This window comes from Anas platyrhynchos, chromosome 1, assembly GCF_047663525.1.
Source record: "Anas platyrhynchos isolate ZD024472 breed Pekin duck chromosome 1, IASCAAS_PekinDuck_T2T, whole genome shotgun sequence".
In the NCBI taxonomy this organism is placed as follows: domain Eukaryota; kingdom Metazoa; phylum Chordata; class Aves; order Anseriformes; family Anatidae; genus Anas; species Anas platyrhynchos.
The window spans coordinates 152,622,275-152,642,265 of NC_092587.1; the positions used below are offsets into that span (position 1 = coordinate 152,622,275).

General features: G+C 39.8%; 2 protein-coding genes across 10 annotated transcripts in view; one reads left to right on the plus strand and one right to left on the minus strand.

The window, feature by feature from the left end:
* The window catches only part of STK24 (serine/threonine kinase 24), a 52,326-nt gene extending 47,444 nt beyond the window's left edge, over positions 1-4,882 (plus strand). For both annotated transcript variants that reach the window (XM_038173457.2, XM_027443372.3), the window contains one exon: positions 953-4,882. In XM_038173457.2, the coding sequence (XP_038029385.2) occupies positions 953-989 (37 nt within the window). In that variant the 3' untranslated portion in view covers positions 990-4,882. The remainder of the gene's footprint in view (positions 1-952) is intronic.
* Positions 4,883-8,095: 3,213 nt separating this feature from the next.
* FARP1 (FERM, ARH/RhoGEF and pleckstrin domain protein 1) overlaps positions 8,096-19,991 on the minus strand; it is a 193,791-nt gene continuing 181,895 nt past the window's right edge. For 7 of the 8 annotated variants that reach the window (XM_072032447.1, XM_038173450.2, XM_038173449.2 and 4 more), the window contains exons 20-27: positions 17,808-17,876; positions 15,784-15,873; positions 14,799-14,881; positions 14,306-14,418; positions 13,658-13,821; positions 10,954-11,061; positions 10,208-10,359; positions 8,096-9,054 (exon numbers count right to left, since the gene is read on the minus strand). In XM_072032447.1, the coding sequence (XP_071888548.1) occupies positions 8,973-9,054; positions 10,208-10,359; positions 10,954-11,061; positions 13,658-13,821; positions 14,306-14,418; positions 14,799-14,881; positions 15,784-15,873; positions 17,808-17,876 (861 nt within the window). In that variant the 3' untranslated portion in view covers positions 8,096-8,972. Of the gene's footprint in view, positions 9,055-10,207; positions 10,360-10,953; positions 11,062-12,141; positions 12,279-13,657; positions 13,822-14,305; positions 14,419-14,798; positions 14,882-15,783; positions 15,874-17,807; positions 17,877-19,991 lie in introns of all 8 variants that reach the window. The other variant, XM_038173451.2, reaches the window with a different exon arrangement.

Genomic DNA, 19,991 nt, shown 5'->3' on the forward strand with positions numbered 1-19,991 from the left:
CTCCCTTTTCTTTGAAGGAGTGAAAGAATCATTCATAAGGAATGTCTGTTTATGGGTCATGTGTGGGTGAAGTTTCTCTTACCCTAGGGATGGCATTGAGCTAGTACATCAACATGCTAGCACTCCTTCCGTAAAGGAATGAATGGCAGGATTCACCTTAAAAATGAATTTGAACTGTTCCACAGCCTGATGAGTATTTTTGGAACTAGTCAGCTTCTGAAAAGAGTATTTCTTCTTATTTGAAAGCTGCAAAACATATGCACTGTTGCATCATTTAATCATTTATTGTATCCACTTGCAATGGGCAAAATCCTCTCTCCATTTGATAGTGAATTATTGAAAAATGACTCTTCAACAACGTGTTTCTATTGATATACTCATTCATCCTATGATTGGTTAGGCCTGTACTTCCCAAGTTTGGCTAGATGGGTTTGTTGGGACTCTCAGAAGATCTGCCCAATGAATTGAATCCATTTACCTTCCCCATTCAGTTTTGATCTTTTATATTCCATAAAGTTGATTGGAAGTTTAATATGATGAAAATGCTTGTTTTTCTTCAGATGGTTGAAGAATCTGGTTAGACTAAGAAGTACAAGCTTTCTGCCCCAGTGATATTTCGGAACGATTAGGAATGAGTAGGGAAGTTGGAATCACTAAATTTTGCCCATAGCCTACAGAATTTTTGCATCATCGTATACTTCTTGATAACACACTTGAACACAGGGTGTTTTTCCTGTTAGAAGAGCAGCAATGTTGTAATTAAACATATTTTATGTGTTACTCAGATCTATGGCTTTTTTCCTTAAAGTTTGACAGTACTGGTGGATGTCATTTTGGAAGGAAAAAGGCTGGGACTTCAACAGCATGTGACAGGATAATAACTTTTAGTTGCTGCTTGTTATATCATGCTGTTTCGAAAGTCAGGACAATAATGATTCCTTTTCCTCTTCAGATACTCACTAGCTGGAGGAAGTACTTCATCCTACTGAAGTACTCTTTCTGACTTTTCTAAGACAACGGAGATCCAATGGTGTCTGCAGTGAAGAAGCGCGTCCTGAAGTCGTTCTCCCCTCAGTCACCAGAATGTCCTTTGGCGGAAGGATGTTCCTAAACGTGCAAGAGTGAAAATGAAGTCTCTCAGATGGAGGCAGTCTTTTTCAGCTCCTTAAAGCTATAGTTTTTTTAATGACAATGCACATATTCCAGGGAGGTGTCTTTTTGTAAAATTTGCAATGTATATTTAGGTTTGTGATAGAGAAATTGAAGATATTGAGAAACCTCAGGTATCTTGCTTTAAGAATTCCACTGGGAGATGGCGTATGTTTGTTGGAGTTGTGTACAGATATGTATATAATGTCTTTTTTTTAAATGAGAGCCTTTCAACGTGCATAAGGAATCACTGTGTACAAAATGGTAAAGTGCTTCTGTAGATAATGTTAGTGGGGTAAATATTTGACAGGCCATAACTGAGTATTGCCTTGCCTTTATTACATGTAAATCTTGAATTACGTGATAAGTGAGTCTTGGATTGATTTTTTTTGTATGTGAAGGATTTGCCATTGAAAGATAGTTAATCCTGTACAATGGAACCTTCTATTCGTACCTCAGCAAAGACACAATTTTATTCTGTTTCTCCAGTACTTCTTCCTTTTTATCTATATTCAGAGTGTGACTTTCTGATTATGGTACTACTTCTGGTTGTTTTAAATTGAATACACCTTGTCTCTCAAAGCTTTAAATTTAAATTATTCTGTTTTGTTTTTGTTTTTTCTTCCTATAGAATGAGCTCTTTCATGTCTTCAGTTTTAAATTGTGCCAATGCAAATTCTGAACCATATGTATTGTTCAATTTTAGTAATAGATACTTGTGAAGCTTGTAGTGAAAATTCAGATAAAATCTCTTTTCCACCTAAACACACTCGAATGCTCACACAAATAAATTTTTTTTTTGCATTTATTCTGAAAACTCATCAAGATGTTGGCTCTAAGACAGTGGCAAATGTTTCTTCATTACGCCTATTTTTGTCATTAAAATTAATGTCTTGCAGCGTAAGAGAAAAATGATCCATGTATTCAGTGTTTCGTCTTGCTGCCTAAATCTGTGCATCCTTTTACTGAAAGTGATAGAAATCAGACAGAAGGACTGCAAAACTGAGCCAAGAGTGGTATATGCTATGTCCTATTACTAACCCTGGAGGAAAAAAAAGAAAAAAAAGAAATTTTTTGAATTCTAAAATTCCAAGTATTCCTGTGACAGCTCCTGGATAGCTGACTTAAGCTTTTAAATTTCCTTGGAAATAGTAATATTATTCACAGAGCTGATTAGGTGGCTTTTTTTCCCACCTACAATGTTACTTTAATGTTTACCTTGGCATGTTTCATCCAGGCTATGTGCAGGCGCTTATTCTTCTGGTACCTAAGAGACCATTTTTTCATTTAATGGAAATAAAATGATGATTTTAGGTTTTAGACAGTGAGATATCTGTTTAAGTGTGTTTTTTGTTGTTTTTTTTTTAATAAAGGTACAAGATTTTGAGCAAAGGATTAAAATAAGCATAGGCATATCTGTCTGGCTTCGTATAAGAAGACTCCGTCTCTAATCATTCTGGATCTGATGAGATTGTTGTGGAGGACTTCACAGCACCATGCTAGCCATTATTATATGAATATTTGTAGCCTTAATAATTAAGTAATTTAACAGTGTTAAAGACGCTGTTATGCTAACAGAGCTGTGAAACTCTGAGCAGGCTAAAAAAAAAAATAGTTCAAAGAAATGGGTATCTCATTCCTGTAGCCATGTTCTTAGACACAACACATTTGCCAGCGTGGTTTTTCGTTATGGTTAAGCGAATTTAAGATAAATTGAACAATGCATAAATTTGAGCGGTGTTTTGTAACTCCTCTTTGATCGGTATCATTAAACATGTTTTCTGTGCTCTTAAACTTGAAGGCTAGGCTTACCCTCCAGGAAATGAAGTCAGCTCTGTCGTGAGATGTGCAGCTGAATGCTGTGCAGTGGGAAATTCACCTTTTGACATCTCTGTGTCAGAACATTCAGCCATCTGATAAATACGTGCTGCTATAGCATGTGGAAAGAAATAGATGCGTTTGCATTCAAAATAGAAATAGAAAAATGGAAGCTGTCAGTGTAAGCACTTGAAATTAAAGTTAGCTTCCTTGGAGTTGCGTAGACCTCAGAGATTCAGCAGAGATGTTAAATGCATGGTGGTAGCTGGAATCTCAAGAATTTCTCGATCAGGAAATTGCATGAAGTCCTAAGGTACGTCGTTCTTGACCAATCGTTTAAAAAGTAATAAATACATATATTTTTAAGTTACATGTTTTGTTGCATTCCGGGATTGTGTGTTGAGGAAATACTTCTCCGTTTGAGTAGGTGGTGACAGAATTTGCTTGGTGGTTGTATCCTTTGGTTTGGGAGCTTGAAATAAGTAAGACACACAGCAAGGCTGCATAGCCAAAAGGCTGGGACATTCACAAAAAGACAAGACCTTGTTTATGGTAGAGATGTGTATTTTTATATGTAATATATAGATTATTTAAATATAGACTATCTTAAAGTGAGATTCACTGACAAAAAGTGTGCTGTATCTTGAATGTAAAATTACAATCATTTGCTATTGGAAAGTATTGATGCTTTAAAAATGAGAACTGTATTGGTAACAGAAGAAGAGCTTCATTTGAAAGAAGCGTGGCCTCGGTTTCTGACAGAAAAATAAGGGTATTGATATTTTTGAGAGGTTGTCTCATGCTGAAAACATTTGTTACAAAGTTGCGCCGACCTTTTTATTTTTAATATTTGCAGGCGATGCATCTTCATTCAGTCTTGACTATACTAAGCAACAGGTTAGCCCTATTTATGCAAACAGTAGAACTGCTTACTTGTCAGGGATTTCAAGATTTAAGCGTTCAATAAACTCACTTTCTGTTTAAAGAGAAAACAAACCCAGTCATTTGCACTGAAGGCTTGCTTTTTGTAACGATCAGATGTGTAATCTATTTTTTTAACTTAATTTTCCTCGCAGTTGCACTTTGTAGTTGGTCACCGGTTTACTAAAGCACGAAGACGCGATCAATGTAGTAGAGGATGCTTTCGGTAGCTGACAGAGCAGTGCTTTCCTGAAGTGCCATGGCTTCCTTGCCGCTCCAAACGTTTTGCAGATGTGGGTAAGGCCGGCTGACCCCATGGCACTGGGGTGGTTTTCCTGGGGCATTCGCTTTCTCTGTAGGCGAGGGGTAAGGTAAGGGTATGCACTTGGCTGCAAAGAAGCCGGCATCTTTGGAGTTCACCTCCTGGCCTGTCCACCCCAACCCCTTCATCTGCCTGTGCTTTTAATGTACGTGTGAAACGTCTGGCTTAGCTCTTACTCCTTACCGTTGTGTTAGGTGTTGTTTTTTTTTTTTTAAAGATAACGATACCAATTTGTAAAGGTTTCATGTTTTCCTTACTTTTAAGGAAACATTTTTTGCCTTCAAAACTATCACCGTTGGGAGATCATCAGAAGTGTTAATAAGCACAGGTACAATGCAAGGATGAGTACAATCACAATTATTTTTGTAAGTTGCTGGGGAGGAGCTTGAAGTATAGCACAAATCTGCAAGCTTGCTCTTTTTAACTATGTTTTGCAGATGTGCTAGTAATTGCACTGAGCATATGCAGTAGACAACTCGTATGTAATGGTTTTCTGCCTTCTTTCTAAGCATGATTACAGAGGACAATTACAGTGTATATCTTGTTTTCTGTAACGTTGCTGCCTGTTTATAACCATGTACTTAACTTTTACTTTTGTCACTCGACACCAACGTAATAAAGCTCCTTGTAAACTACATGACCTAGAAATAAAGAAGGAAACGTTTAATGAAATCTCGCCATCTGAGTGGTCAGTTAAGATGAGATTGCGGGGTCCCTTCCCCAAAGGGGATGCTCCTGTGGGTTTCTAGGTCAGTTCTTGTCCGCATGTCAGTACCGCTAAGCAGGAAGTTTATAAATCAGCGTTCAGCTTTCAATTGTAAGGATCTCAAAATTTGTACAAGAGATCTCTTGTTTCAGCTGGAACAACGCTTTCTGAGCAAGACTTGAGAATATCTGGGGGAATTCAGTAAGTTTAACTTTCACAGATGGCCTACCCATGTGGGAAGTTCACTTCTCTTCTTGATAAAGTTGTTTTTTTTCTGTAATACACACATACAAGTGATTGATAGTGTAATGTTTTGGTTTAATGTATGCGGTTTTCTATGACAGTTTGTCCTCGAGTATGGCAACGTGCCAATTCACAAATGGCAGTGATTGAAAACCTGCTTTTTATGTGGCATCCTAACAGCCCCGTGAAACTGAAGTGCTTGCATCAAGTTCCATTACCTTAACCCCCAGCAGTGCATCTTTAATCACCCACATCACTGAATAACAATCTTTCTAACATTTGCACTCCTATAGTGCTATTCCATGACTATTTTCTGCTATTAAAAAAATGTGCGAGGGCCAAACTGCCTTTTTTTTTTTTTTTCTCTCCCTCTATCAATTCTTTTATCAATTCTTTCTTGATAGGGAAGACCACATAATTAGTCATGTGTGGAAAGGAAAAGGGTCAAAATTAGACTTTTTGGGTTCTGCTTGTTTCTGTTTTAGACAAAACTTTGGGATGTTGCCCCAGTTTTGTTTCTAAAATGAATGCTTCCTTGTGAGAGCTTCTCCCAGTCAGACTTTACCGTGATGTCTGAAATCCCAACGCCTGTCTCTGCCTGCTAGCTTGTCTTTCAGTCTTTTTATTACATTTTGACTGCTTTTACCTCAATTTGATAACACGGATTGCGGTCTTAACAGTAATTAAGTAATTAATTAAAATTTTGTGAAAATAAGTAGGTCTGAGTGTCTCAGCGTGACTCATGTCTTAATGAAACAAACCACAGAGATGCTTAACCCCATGGGGAAAAAAATCCACAGGAGTGCAGGCTTTGTGGATCCCACCGAGTCTGACAGTGAAGTTCGTGTTTCATTTTCATGCGTTCATTATTCGAAGCCAGGAGTTGATTATTCAAGGCAAGTACTAACAAGTAACAAGCAGAGTGAGTCTCTTGGGGTGATCACTTTGGGTTTTTTCCACTGCTGCCCCGAGAGAATGGTGTGGCTGGTTATGGGATGCTGACCTAGCACGAAGCTGGGAACCCGACGCCTCTCCAAGCCTTGCTGAGTCGATGGCAGCACTCCGACATCGGTCAGGGCTAGCAGTAAGTGGTCGGCTGTCACAGCTTTCTGGTAAGCCATGGATTTATCTATTCACACACATGAGAGTGGCCAGACTGTCACTTTTATTCTCTTACCATTATTGCAGTTTTGGGGTAACCTTAGGAATAAAGAACTGGAGAAATGCTGACAAATGTACTCCTATTTAAATAGCAGAAGTTTGACTGGCTCCATTAAAAAAAATAAAATAGAAAGGAAAAAAGAAAAGAATCATACTGTTAAAGGAAAAAAAATTGCCTTAGATGTTGTAGAAAAAATATTTTCCAGGCTTTCTTTGCATGAAAATGAATCGTAACCAGAAAAGCTGTTATCTGATTTCCTTCTTTTGAGAGCTCAGCAAAAACTGGCATTGATGACGGGTGTATCCCACAAGCCCCAGTGATCTAAAATAAAATTCAATTTTAGCTGAACTAAGGGCATGACCCTCCATATAATTTCCATTTTTTCAAAAAAGGGTGTTAGCACTGTTAGAGATAACAATTGTAAAGGATGGATGAAGGGACCCAGCAGTCATTTGTATTTGAAATTCCAGTGGTGTAGACCACAGGCTTTTGCAATAGATGAAATATGTAGATATCCTCTATTTCTTCCTCAAGTTCATTCCAGAAAAAAAAATGTCCTATACATTAAAAAAAAAAAAGTAATGTATATTCAGTAGCCAGCAGTTGTCCTATTTATTTTGCCTCCCCTAAAAAAGAAAACAAGAATACACCAGAGGTGCTTAGCGTGGCTTGTTATAAAAGACCTGAGCTAGGTCCAACTGCCTGACCAAAAGGTAAAAGGGGAAATATCTGAGGAAAAGAGCAACTGCAACCAGCTACCTGCCCAGGGGTTTGTACATTTATACACAGCTGAAGAAAATACGCTGAAATGTTTATCTTCCTTTGTCAGGGTGGCTCAGGTTTGGCCAGGGGGACTTCTGCTTGTCATAAGGAATTAGGAACCCAGCCTACTCCTTGAGATTTTACGTATGCACATTAAAATACATGCTTGGATGTGTGGGTGCATGTGTGTGTGCTGTATAAAGCACAGTCCTGAGTAACTTTTCGTGACCAACAACATCCTTCTGCTCACCAGGAGCTCTAATTTCACTGAGGTTTTCTTTGGGGTGGGGCAGAATAAAGAAGGCTTTATGTACTGTCTTCAAACAGCAGTATGTGTGCTAGTACTGTGAGGTATTTATTCCCTTTTGTTGTGAGCTGTAAGCCACTTTATACAACGCAGATATTTAAGCATTTAACAGAGCGAATAGTGAGAAGATGACAAGCTGGGGGCAGAATCGTCCCAGCTTCATTTCTCATAGTTATAGCTGAATATATATGTAACAGAATATATTTTGGCCCCCCTGTCTAGCACTGCTTGCTCAAAGGCCCTTAGTGGGGAGGTGTTTCCAGCACGTTGAACTTCTGTGAATGCAAGTTCATGCCAGCCTCCTGATGAAGCGTTTCTTAAAGCATAAGGAAAAGCATCTACTCACAGCAGACTTTGTGATGATGCCCTTCCGAGTGGGCTGACAGCTATCAAAAAATGATAGTGGATGCCGTAACAGCCAGCTGCACAAAACGGGCATTTCTGCTGCAGATTGGGCCCGTCCCTCTGTATACTGAGCACCAGGAGGGACAGAGTGACTGAGGATCCAACAGCAAAACCAAGCATCGCACCAGGATGTGCAGCAGGCATGGCGAAGGCTTGGGGGGTTCAGTAGCACACCCGGCTTACAGTGCTTTAGTCCCAGCTAGTTACCAAAACACTCCACAAATTAATTACAAAGAGCTGTGGTTCTTGTAGCATACAGGGTTTTTTGGTTTTGTTTTCAAGTCTGTAAAACAAACAGCAGAATGTCACCACAGCCTTTAATTTCTTCTTGTACATACCATTCACAGTACATTAACAGCCCAAATAATATTGCACTGGATTATTTTTAAACTTTTTTTTTTTCCATCTTGCAAGTAGTACTCACTTTTCAAAGCCAACAGATGAACGATTTGGTCAACTTGCACCAAGAAAAATGGTTAGGTAGGAATCCTATAGTTTATTTATACCACATGGAGCTGTAACCCCAAAGGGAAATGAGAGTGAGCTGTAAACTCTTTCCTTGTTAAAGATAGAAAATTAGTAATTCCTTGTTGATTAAATGTAGAAAGACTGGAGAAAAAAAAAATACAACAACATGAAATCTGAAAGTTACCTCATTCCTGTTAGACTGCTTACTGTATATATAATTATAGTCTATACTGTGAAAGTCCACCTACATTTAAAAATTCAGCAGTCTACAGATTAACATGGTAAAAAAAAATAATATATTTTTATGTAAAGAAAAGAAATAGTGTTTGCCTCACAGGAGAAAGTTTTCAGATTGTGAAGTCTTTTTTTTTTTTTAGGTGCAATCTCTGAGGCAATAAAATGTCTTTTGGCATTTGGCACTCTAATAAGGACAATATTTTAATACTGGCACAAGCTAAAAACAGCACAGAATGACAAAATACAAGACATGAAACGAACCGCAGCCACTGGGATGATGGTAAGCTATTTTCAACATACAGAAATCACAGTTCTGCTGAAGAACCGTGAGCTTCTGCAAAACCATACTTTTTGTTTTGTTTTTTTCTTTTAACAAACGTAAGTTTTACTAAACTTGGAGGGAGAAATGTTTCAAACGTCCTCTAGAAAATCAGCAGCTGCTGGACAATCGCCACGGCGGTTTGTTTAGCCGTCAATAGGCGTGAGGCTCTTTGTGACTCAGAGCTCGAGTGCGGGAGGCAGAGCTGGTGGCACTTCGGATCACTTCCATCCATCTGTCAGGGGGCACGAGGAGACAAAAGCAAAATCATGGTAAATTCCTAAGGAGAGATTTCTTGAAAGGCTTTTCTCTGTGTAGTCATTGCCTGTGCTATCAGTTGTACAAAACCTTTATTTTTAGTGTCTCTGGAAAACATCATCGTGCTTACTACTTTGCTCCCTATCCAAAGTCAAGAGGCTACAGATCCAAATGACTGACAAATGCATATATGAAAGGAGGTTTAGAGAGGATGAATGAGGGAGAGGAGCCCCCAAAATACGCTAACTTAATAGTTTAACTTGTTCTACAAGTGCAAAATTTCTTTTTTTCCCCCTCTGGATCATCCAAGTGATGAGCAGTTGAAAACAGCCGCTCGATTCTGATGTGAAAAAATGTGATTTAGCTGCAGTTACTGCTCCTTCCAGAACTGAGAAAGGGCTTTTGTGTTTTTTCCAATTCTACTAATTTATTTAATTACCTCTTCCCCACAATTTGCCTTATTTAAAGTTTTAGACTGACATGGCTAAAACTTAATTATGGGTTTCTTGACTATGAGAGGACATTAAGATCTTTGTTATGTTAATGCTTCATACAAAAGAGCTAAATTAATTCCCAGTATGAGTAAGCTCAAACCATAATTTAGGAAGAGCAGTGCTTGTTTCCCAGCTCTCCATCTAACTAGAATTCAGTGGAATGTGTAAAAATTATACACTGAAGTGGCAGAACATAGTAAGAAGAGCAGCTTCTGGGAAAAAGTTGGATTTCATTTCAGGTGTGGATTTTACAGCCAGTTGTACTACAGAGAGTGAAGTTGTTCTACACTCTCCTAAAAAGTCCTGTGACCTGTTTACGTGCTTCCTGATGTCTGATATATAGAGGGCTATGTACAGCCAGCCTGATTAATTTTGAATGTGCAATTCCTACATCTAATTCAAGTTTTGCAGTGATTATTACTATAGCTACCACGTGTGCTCAAAAACAACCACTTGGTTCTAGCATTACCAGGTTTAACATTTATTTTAAAATTGTAAAGATTACTTTCTCTTACCGTGCTGAACTACATGCCTGTATTGCTAAATCAATTTAGTAAATTTGGCACTTACTAACCTTGTTTGGAAAAAAAAATCACGTAATTTTACAAAATTCCGTCTCACAAAAGACTGACTTACCTTTCAAATGTGTATTCGCTTTCAGCCCTGAAGTAGTACACATGGGATTTGAAATGCAGCTTGAACACATAATCTTTGTGAATGTTTTCAGATTCGGAAGGAATGGTGAGTGAATATCCCAATAAAGGAAGGCTGGCTAAAGGATGATTGTCCTGAAATAAATGGTGAAAAATGCAGTGAGGTCAAATGTTAACAGGCAGGGAGAGCACATAAGTGAAATGGAAAATAAATATACACTCGTTTAAAGCCAATTGTGTTTCTGAATTCACATGGAAAAAGTACCTGATTTATACAATGCAACAATCTGAATTGTTTGGTAATGCCTGCCCAGTTTTAGGGACCCTTATCATCAAAATCTTCAGCAAGCTGATCCTACCAGTATTTCCTGGTAAGAAATTTGTCTCAAGCCGCAGGCTTTGACTACTTTCAAACTGACTTAAAGCAGCATCATCTGGCACCTGCAGAGCACCACATGTGTTCATCCCAGGCCTGCAAACACCCACTCCTTTAGAAATGTACTCGCCAGCCTGCACCACTCACTGTTTAAGTGCTTTTGCTTCGTATAGAATGTATGAACAAATCATTTCTCTAGCCTGCTTATGTGTAAAATATCCTTTTTTTTTTTTTTTTTCTTTTATAATGCATAAAGCCTAGCATTGAGGATTTCTGTAATAACACAAGTGTAAGCTAACTGTTGGAAGTGTCAGGAAACAAGTGCTCACACACAAGCTCGTGCAGTGCGTTACCTGGTGCGATTTATAGAAGAACATACAGAAGTTGGTGAATACCACCCAGAGCTTCTGCCACCCGTTGCTGTTTTTGAATTTTCTTAGGAGATTTCCGGACAGCTGATTCTGAAACAGATCAAAAGTAGGCAAATAAACCAGTGAAGTGCACGGTGCAGAGGTGTACAAGCAGGTGGAAAGTAGCCAAGCCCCACATAAAGGATGTTTGCATTTCTGCTTAGCTTATTTAATTCCACCAATTTGGCCGTAAGCTCAGAACTAGAAATACCTGTCGTTCTTTAAGTGAGGTTTGTCTGCAGTTTAATGACTGTAAGGAAAATCAGCTGCTTTTACCTCATCCTATGTGACCTTGCTGAATGTGAAAGCGGTTTGGTGAAATGGATGTATTTTTCTTCCACATTTTTCTAGCATTAAACAGCAGTTAACTTAGTAATATGTTTTTGTTCATAGCTGGGTACTTCCAAAAATTTCAAACTGCTACACTTATGCATATATTTTTTAAATTAAGGTGGCTATCAGTAAAATATTACCAAACATCAGTCAGTCTTGTTAGCCTAGTCTATGTTCTTTTCAAATGATACTTAAATAGAGCAATGAAAACAGAAAGTCTGACATGAATTTGTGATGTAAAGGAAAATCATGACGTACTTTGGAATTGCAGATAGAGATTGAGCTCTCAGTACCCAGTGAGTTAACGCGGTAACTTTTCAAAGATTTCAAAAGCAAGGACTATCAGCCTTGTTCTTAGCTGGATTTCGGATAATTTACAACAAGGAGGAGGAATACAAGGCACAAGTATTTAGCGGCTGGCTGAAGAAACTGATCTTTTTACCCATCTACTGTAAAGTCCAGCATCACTGTACCTTGCAAATGATGGGGAGCTCTCAGTGAATTATTACTTCTCCTTCCTTGTTGAATATTAGGGCTAGCATCCGGATCAAAACAGCCATTCACATCATTCTCACTACGTAAGGCAGGAGCTAATAATTTAGTTTGTAATGCTTAATATTCAAAGCCTGGTGGTCTTGATTTATCTACTACAAACTAAATATTCTTGCAAATATTGCTCTGTTTTCACCAGTCTTGGCTGTGCATTAAAGCCTTTGCTTTAGATAATCCCGTGCTCTGCTATGAGGACTGCTGACGCCGTGACCTAAGTTACAGGCATACTCCTTAATTTTCTGTTACCTCATTACTCTGGAGGATATCATAAAAGGACAGGCTTTGCATTCGGTACCAGCAGACATATGAAATGGAAACAGGCCGCTGATCACTGATCAGTCCAGCAGGTAGGGAAGTACAGTCACTGACAGAGAGAGGATCTTCTACCACAAGAAAGACAGAGAGGAGGGAGAGACACAAAGAAAATAAACGATAATGCTGAAGTGAAAGGCACCAACAGAATGACGTGAGCATGAGTGTGACCTGCCACACGTGAAGCAGCAGTGGAGCTGAAGATGTTGTCACAGAATAACTCCAGGGTGTGTGTTTGGTCTTCACCACCATGTTTGCACACATTTGAGTCACGGGGAGAAACAAAAGTAAAGAACAATGAACCCTGATCTCAGGTAAAAAAAAGATTTGCCTAACTAAACATTTTACTCATTAGAATAAATCACCACTTTAAATTTACTTTATATCAATTTATAATGAGCCCTATGTGTTAGGGGAAAATATGAGAGCTGGTTCCACGCTGAGCTATTTCTCCTTTGCAGGATATAAAGGCATAAAAAGCAGGAAATGCACCTGCATGGGAGCAAAATGAGGCTCTGTACTTAGCATTTGCTAATGATTTTCTAAATTTTGACAATTTCCTTTGTCAAATTTCAATTTCTTCTGCTTAAAACCAGAGGCAAACTCTGAACACCATCTGTCCTGGCATCTCCCTAAGTTCTGAGTCAGGGCATCTTCTCCAGTGCAACAGAGAGCTGATACATTAGGGCTGCCTCCTGAGTGGATGTTGATAGTTTTGATATTCCTTTTACCACTTTCACATAACCCTCCACATGATGAGGACTGCGATAAAGCATTCAGAGCTCCCTGCGGTGTCTCTCTGGTGAAGGAGGAACACCGAAGCAGACTTGCCACCTCACTTGGACCAAGCACTGAACTAGGAGTCTTTCATTTTAATCTTTGAAAAGCCAATGTCTAGCTCTTGTCCGCTAAGCGCAGAGTTAGGGAATGTGTTTCAGATTGGCTTAGCTGTGATCAGGGGGAAAAAAGGCTTTTTATTTTGAGGTGGAAAATGCAAATAAAGAAAAAGCAGATGGGGCTGAGCAATGAGACAAGGTTCCAGAAAAGATGGCTAGGTAGAGAAAGTAAGTTAGTAATACACATAATCAAAACTGTCTGCAGCAGCTAAAGACAATATCCTTTCAGCTCGAGCAACGACTTAATGCCTCTGTCAATGAAAGCATTAAGACAGTTTGACCTGCTTCAAGTTTTCAAGAGCATCAGCGCTTTTGGGACAGTTATTTCTGTAAGAATTACTGCTCTAACTGATTTCGAAAAGATGCACTGAGGGAGTGAGAAGTGTGTGCCTTGACTGAGGGCATCGTTTGAGGGTACGGGAGCCAGTTTCACATCACAGGTGTGCCTGGAACATCCCCGAGAGGAAAGAGCACTTATTGAGGAGGAGCAAAAAGGAAATTGTCATTCAAGAGCACATCTGGAGCTGCAGTTCAGATTGTTCTGAGGCAGATACCTCCACAGCAATACTAAAGTCGATCATTGAAACACTGGTATTTCTGTGCCAGCAGACGTGCACCGTAGTGTTGCCACGGTGTGGTGACTGACGTTCGAGTGAGGTGCGGGATGCACTGAGATCGTCCTCAGATTCCTGGTCTACAGTAGTTTCATCAGGAGACTCTATGAAATGCAGGGAAAAAGCATCTTTCTTCCTCTATGCAACAACATATATAATTGGAAAAATTAAACAAGTAAGTCTGTTCACAATCTCGTGAACTAGCTTCAAAACACACTTCTAGAGACAACTTTGTGCAGATGTTAGGCAGATTATTTTTTACGTTTTTCTGCAAGTGTTAGAGTCAAAGCCCACTATGCTTCATCGGTGTTTTTAATACCTTCCAAGGACAGGCACTGCCCAAGTCTCGTAAAATACTTCCTGAAATCATTACGCTAAAGTCACATCTCTATTCAGTGAAACTTTCTGCTAACATCAACAAAAACATTACAGTGGTACATACATAAACATATATATATAAATATATATAAATCAACTTCAAATGTATCAAATTCACTTGTGGCCAGCACGTATCACCACGCTGCATAGAAGCAATCACCGACTACACTGACTAAAATTAACAAAACCTCCTCTCTAGCATTTACTTACTATTGTCAGGTGGGCTACTAGCCAGCAATTCTGGGGCAGGGCCACTGCTTTTCTCTGCCAGGTCTATTGCCATCTGAATGTCCTCAGTCCATTTGTCCATTTCAGAACGGGTACTAACAAGGAAAATTCAGGTTTTAATCGCTTCCATAAAGCTGAAAACAAACTCTAAGAAATAGTCCTAAGTTGAACTTGATTTTAATTTAAATGAACAAATACAGACATGAGATGCTAGCTTTTTCCTGATAATTTAGTTTCAGTTCTGACTTGCACAATTGCAGCTCTGTTTTGTCTTTTGTCTTTTTGTTTGTCACTTTTGTTTTGTTTTGTTTATGCAAATGACTTTCACAGAAGAATATGTCTTTGAAATTGCTTTAGGAGCAAATCCAAACAAAACGACATCTGTTTGCTTACCTACCTGTCCCACTGTGAAAGACACAAAGAAATATACTTTACAGTTCAACATTAACTGTGTATGTTGTCTCCATCAAATTACCTTGCTGCAACAATGATGGACTGCTGTTGACCTCGAAGTGTTAGACAATGAGGAACCCCCCATTCCTCTTCACTTTCTTCTATCTGAGAGAAAAGTCAACATGCAGTCAGACTGTAGGAAGTAATCATTTATTAAGTTGAAACAGTGAACTGAACAAGCTTTTACCATTAGGGAAAAGAAAAGCAAGATGGTCAGAAACAGCTTTTTGAGCTAGAAAAAAGTGGTAGCCTGAAAGGTGAGAAAATACTAAGTTCTGCAATAACCCCTTAAGCCACAAGCGTGGCTTTTTGTCAAAGAAAGGAAGACAATGGTATTTTTATATGGGAGTGCTTTGGACACTGCAGCATAGCACAATACTGCTGTGAACCAGTCGTGCCAAATGGACATCAATAATTGAGTAGATTCCTAGAAATGTTAGATAAAACTTGAAGCCTCACCAGTGCTGAGAGAAATTCAGTTACTGTGGTAGTGATCATCTAATTCAATATCAGGAAAATGGTATAAAATAGATATGAGAACATGAGAACTTCCAATGAAAATAATGGGGAAAATGGAAGTTTTGAAACCACCAAGAACATTTGCTAAATCATGTAAGAAGAAGAACTATTACTGGCTATTGGGCCTGAATCGTCTATTTTCCAGAAGAATTGCAAAAGGGCGCAGAGTGACATATTGCTGCCTGCAGTTTCCCACTACCTTGGCTTTAAGATAAATAGATAGAAACACTAGGAAACATTTTTTCATAGGATTGAAATTGCCACTACTGATTACTTGCCTCAAACAGTGTTTCTATTAGCAATTGGTTATGAATCACTTGTAAGAATCATGGTTAAATTTATGGTCTGAAAAAATAAAGAAAAATATCCCTCTGAATCAGAGAACAACCCTTTGCTACTGCTCTCACTCCAGCAGAAACTGGGCAAGCAATAAAGATGGGAGCTTAAATAACCATTTAAGCATGAATTCAACCTCTTGTTATACTTACTGTCATGCCATACAGTGGTAGATGCCCATGGACTTTAAACTGATTTGATGCTGTCAGGCCTCTACTTGTGTACAACAAAATATCATTAAACTGAAAAGCAAGAATAAGCGTTATTAGAATTATGTTGGCACACAAAGAAAGATATCAGAATAGTAAATACAAGAAAACTATCCAGTACTGGGAGTCCTAATGCAAGAATCCAAAATACTGGCTTCCACAATATCCCTCGTATTATCCCTAATACCTCGTATTGTCAGCTGTTACCATCCCTGCCTTCCTTCCCAGCTATTCTCTGGCATGTTCTCACAATTTTCCATTTGATGCCTTCTAATATTCCAATATATTCTCATCCTTTTATGATCTATGGGTCAAAATTAACAAGCCACAGCAGTGAAACCAAGTAGGACCTTTCACAGTCTGGTGCAGTTTGAAGCAATGGAAGGAAGAGAAGCCTGTTTCATCAATACGTTATCCTGATTTGTGTGGAAAGGAAGCATGCCCCAAGACAGGTGTGTCCAACTCTACTCTTCAGGTGTTTACCTATTATTCCACATATTTTGAAGGAAGCTGTGAGACCTATTTAATATAGGTGACTGGGTCAGAAACATCAAGGTGGAGTGACTATTTCTTGACATATAGAACTTCCTACATGTTTGACAACAACATGTCAAATGTCCACCTGCATTTGGTTGCATGCTGTAAAAATAATGGTCAATTTTCACTGGCCACATGTCAAAAGATGTTCTCCTCAAACATGGCTGTTGCATCAAGAGAATCATACTCTGTGGAGGGAAACAACTCTCACCAGAGTTCTACAACCGAATAGCAATCATTCATGGAGTGATGTGGATTGGCCACTAGAGGGGGATTTAATTTTGCCAATAATTGCTCGTGTTTGGAGTCACAGAATACTGATTCAGGCTTTTATCTCCAAGAAAAATTCTGGTCCTTGAGGGAGATGACAGACTTCTCCGAGAGTGCGAGCAACTGCCAAAAACTGAGATTGATTTAAGAGTCTTGTCTCAATTTTCAGCGTTTCATACAAGTGTAATATCAAGGCATCATCTGGCAATGAGAATGGTGGTATGCAAGGAAATATGCACCATATCCATTAGGTTCCCTCTTTAGCACCTTTATAGCCATAATCTTACCAAGGTAAAACTAGCAGTTACATGTTGGGCTCATTTGGGAGAGTAAATGCTAAACCCCCCATAAAATCTAGCACACTTGCAAGCTTTTCTATACATCTTCACGTTTTGCACACAAGGAGCCAAATTTGAGTTTTCCTGTCTCTGACTCTTTATGTCCTGCCCTGTACCACCAGACTATAAATTCGGGACACTCTGCTGGGCATCCCAGTCCCCCGGCATCAACAGCTGAGCTGCAGCAGGACTGGGGTCCTGGGAGCAAGTCAGCTTTCCAGGAAGAGAGGAGAAACCATCTGGTCAGCTCTTGTGGATCCCAGACTGAGTGAGATTGCTGCAACCTGAAAATGCTGCGAGTGATGGTGGGAGGAGATAATTTTTCCTAGTGAAATAGCTTCTAAATGTATCTCCAGGTAAAGGCAGACCCATCAACATGCTAGGCATACCCGGGCTGAAACTGGATGGTTTGTGGAGAAACTTGTTTCTGTAATGTGTCCTGAGAGCATTTATGTGGATTATCTTTTATATCAGTCAGAGTTACTCTTTATCTTCTTTTCTGGACATGATCACTAACCCTGGTGCCACTTTTCATTTTGTAATGACTCTTCTAATATTTAAGGCAATGTTGCTAGGAGGTATTATTTTATCATGGTATTCACACTGTCATATAAAAATAAATAGTTTTATCTTTGCAAGCACTGACAAAGAGAATATTGGTTTTGGAAAGAAACATATATTCTTAACAAACAGCTAGGTGATGTATTTTGTTGATTTAACCAACTGTTTAAAAATACTTACTGTAATTCACAGTTCCAGTTTGCTTAATAGTTGGCTACAGTTACATTTCAACATATAAAGAAAAATCGCCTTCTCACTTACCAGAAAGAACATTCGTTGCTGTAAACCTTTTCCGGACAATTTACTAAGACTGCCCAGTCTAATGAACTCCTGTAGGAAGCAAATACAAAATAAATGTGTCTTTTGCCAAAATGATTATGACTTTTTAGTATGCAAGAATAAATACAACTACATGGTCATAAGACTGACTTGATTATCAGTCACCAAGATTTTTTATTGCTTTTTTACTAAATATGTTAACAATCTTTAGAGGATATTTTCTTTCTATTCTTAACCGTCTCTACCATCAACTGCTGGATAGTCTTCCATTCATTTCAGGAAAATTCAGCTAGGCAAAATTTTCTGTACCTAACATTGATTCTTTCAGACAGCTACCTACTTCATCAGTTTTGAATGAATATTATTCATACTACAAATGATGTAAATGCTAATGATAAGTTAGTCTGTACGTTACTTGTTAGACACTGGTCAGCTTGTGTTGTGTGTATGGCACGTACAGCTCTTCACTGAGGTGAAAAATCAGCTGAACAAATCAACATCGGCAGCAGGAAAGGAGGGAAATTGGTCTGGCAGCGTGAGCTATCCTAGTACAGTCGATGTCAAATAATACAGTGCATTACTTCAGATGAAATTGTTTAAAAATGTTTAGGGATGTAATTATTGGAAGAGTATCACAACCAGAACTTTCAAACTGCTGGGGTTTCCTGGATTTATTGTCACCTATAACATAACTCAACCGTACACATACCTGAACCCCACCAAAACATAGTTTTTCAGTCACTCCCTCCAGCCTCTGCCAAGAGGTTTATATTTATTTATTAGTCTTTTGAAGGTCATTCTGCTCATATTGTGCATGTAAAAGGCATATAAAGCATCAGAACCACCTGCAACTTAGCAATTAATTAGCTGTAGGAAGATTAATCTGGTCAGAGTGACACTTCAGTTGCCTTAGGGTTGCTGTGGTGTGTCCAGCCCCCTACCCACATTAAGTTAGGATGGGAAGGGTGGGAAAAGTGCCTGGAGAAGGTTATTCCTTCTGTCACAGTGAGCTCACGCTACCAAAGGGGCCACTGGAAGCTGTGCTGGCACCACGTAATATTAATCACAACTACTATTTATGTGGTACTGCCTCATGGTCAGTACTCCCAGGCCTAGCTCCAGCAGGGCAAGCACTGCCCAAACCCACAGCAGAGCCACAGGCCATCGCCGTCTGCAAGCAGAACCGACTGGGGGATGCTTTAATATCCAGTACGGGAACCAGGCTGGTGGCTGCAGAGACTGGGGCAACGTGAAGACGATGGTTACCCAAAGCCACCACCGTTAGGACAGCCGAACCACAGGCCTAGCACGAGAGGCCTCCTCAGAGGTTCTCCTCTCTGAGACGTGGCGCTGGGCCACCTCTGGGTAACACACGGGCACCATCAGCACTGCTCAGCAGCATCTGCCTTCCTGGCTGAGTGGCCAAAGGGCTGGACAGCAGCAACGTCTTGGGCATCTGCCAGAGCGTGGCAGCCAAAGCCTTTCCCCTTGGCAGGCAAATGGCCTCTGCCCCCCGTCTGCCGCCTTCTTGAACTTCCTAGGAGAGGAAGACAGCTCTGTCTTTAAATAGAATAGGGCAGCAGCCAGTGACAGCATTTAATTTCGTGTGATGGAGGATGCACAGGCTGGGAAGCGTCCTGAGGGGCTTGCCAGGGCCGTGCACGGTCTGTGGATCACTGGAAGGGAGCACGAGCCGCGGTGGCTGCTGGAGGGACAGGGAGGAGGCGAAGTGAGAGGGTGGGGGACTGCTGCAAACCGAGACATACCTGTGCTCAGCTCCACTTCAACCCCCTTATCTGAAATGTTTAAATCCTTAAATGAACAAGAGCACGGAGAGGCCAGAAAGCTGCCTCTCTGCCAGAAGCCTGTGGTGGCTTGAGGCATGGACATGGCTCTGCAAGCAGACCCCGGGCTGGATGGCCAGGCTGCAGGGCACGTTCAAGCACTGCCATACTTGCAATCCAATCCAAAACTCATCTTTTATTCCTAGCTGTTTCCCAGAAACGTATGAGGGGCAGGAACAGTCTAGTGATACATTTTCTGTTGCCACAAGCAGTGCCTTTGTGTATTATGCACAGGAGTCAGGGAAGTAAGGAAGAAATCACTTCTGCAAGACAGCTCTCAAGCTTGCACGCACAGATACGTGTACACGGAAGAGCAGAAAAG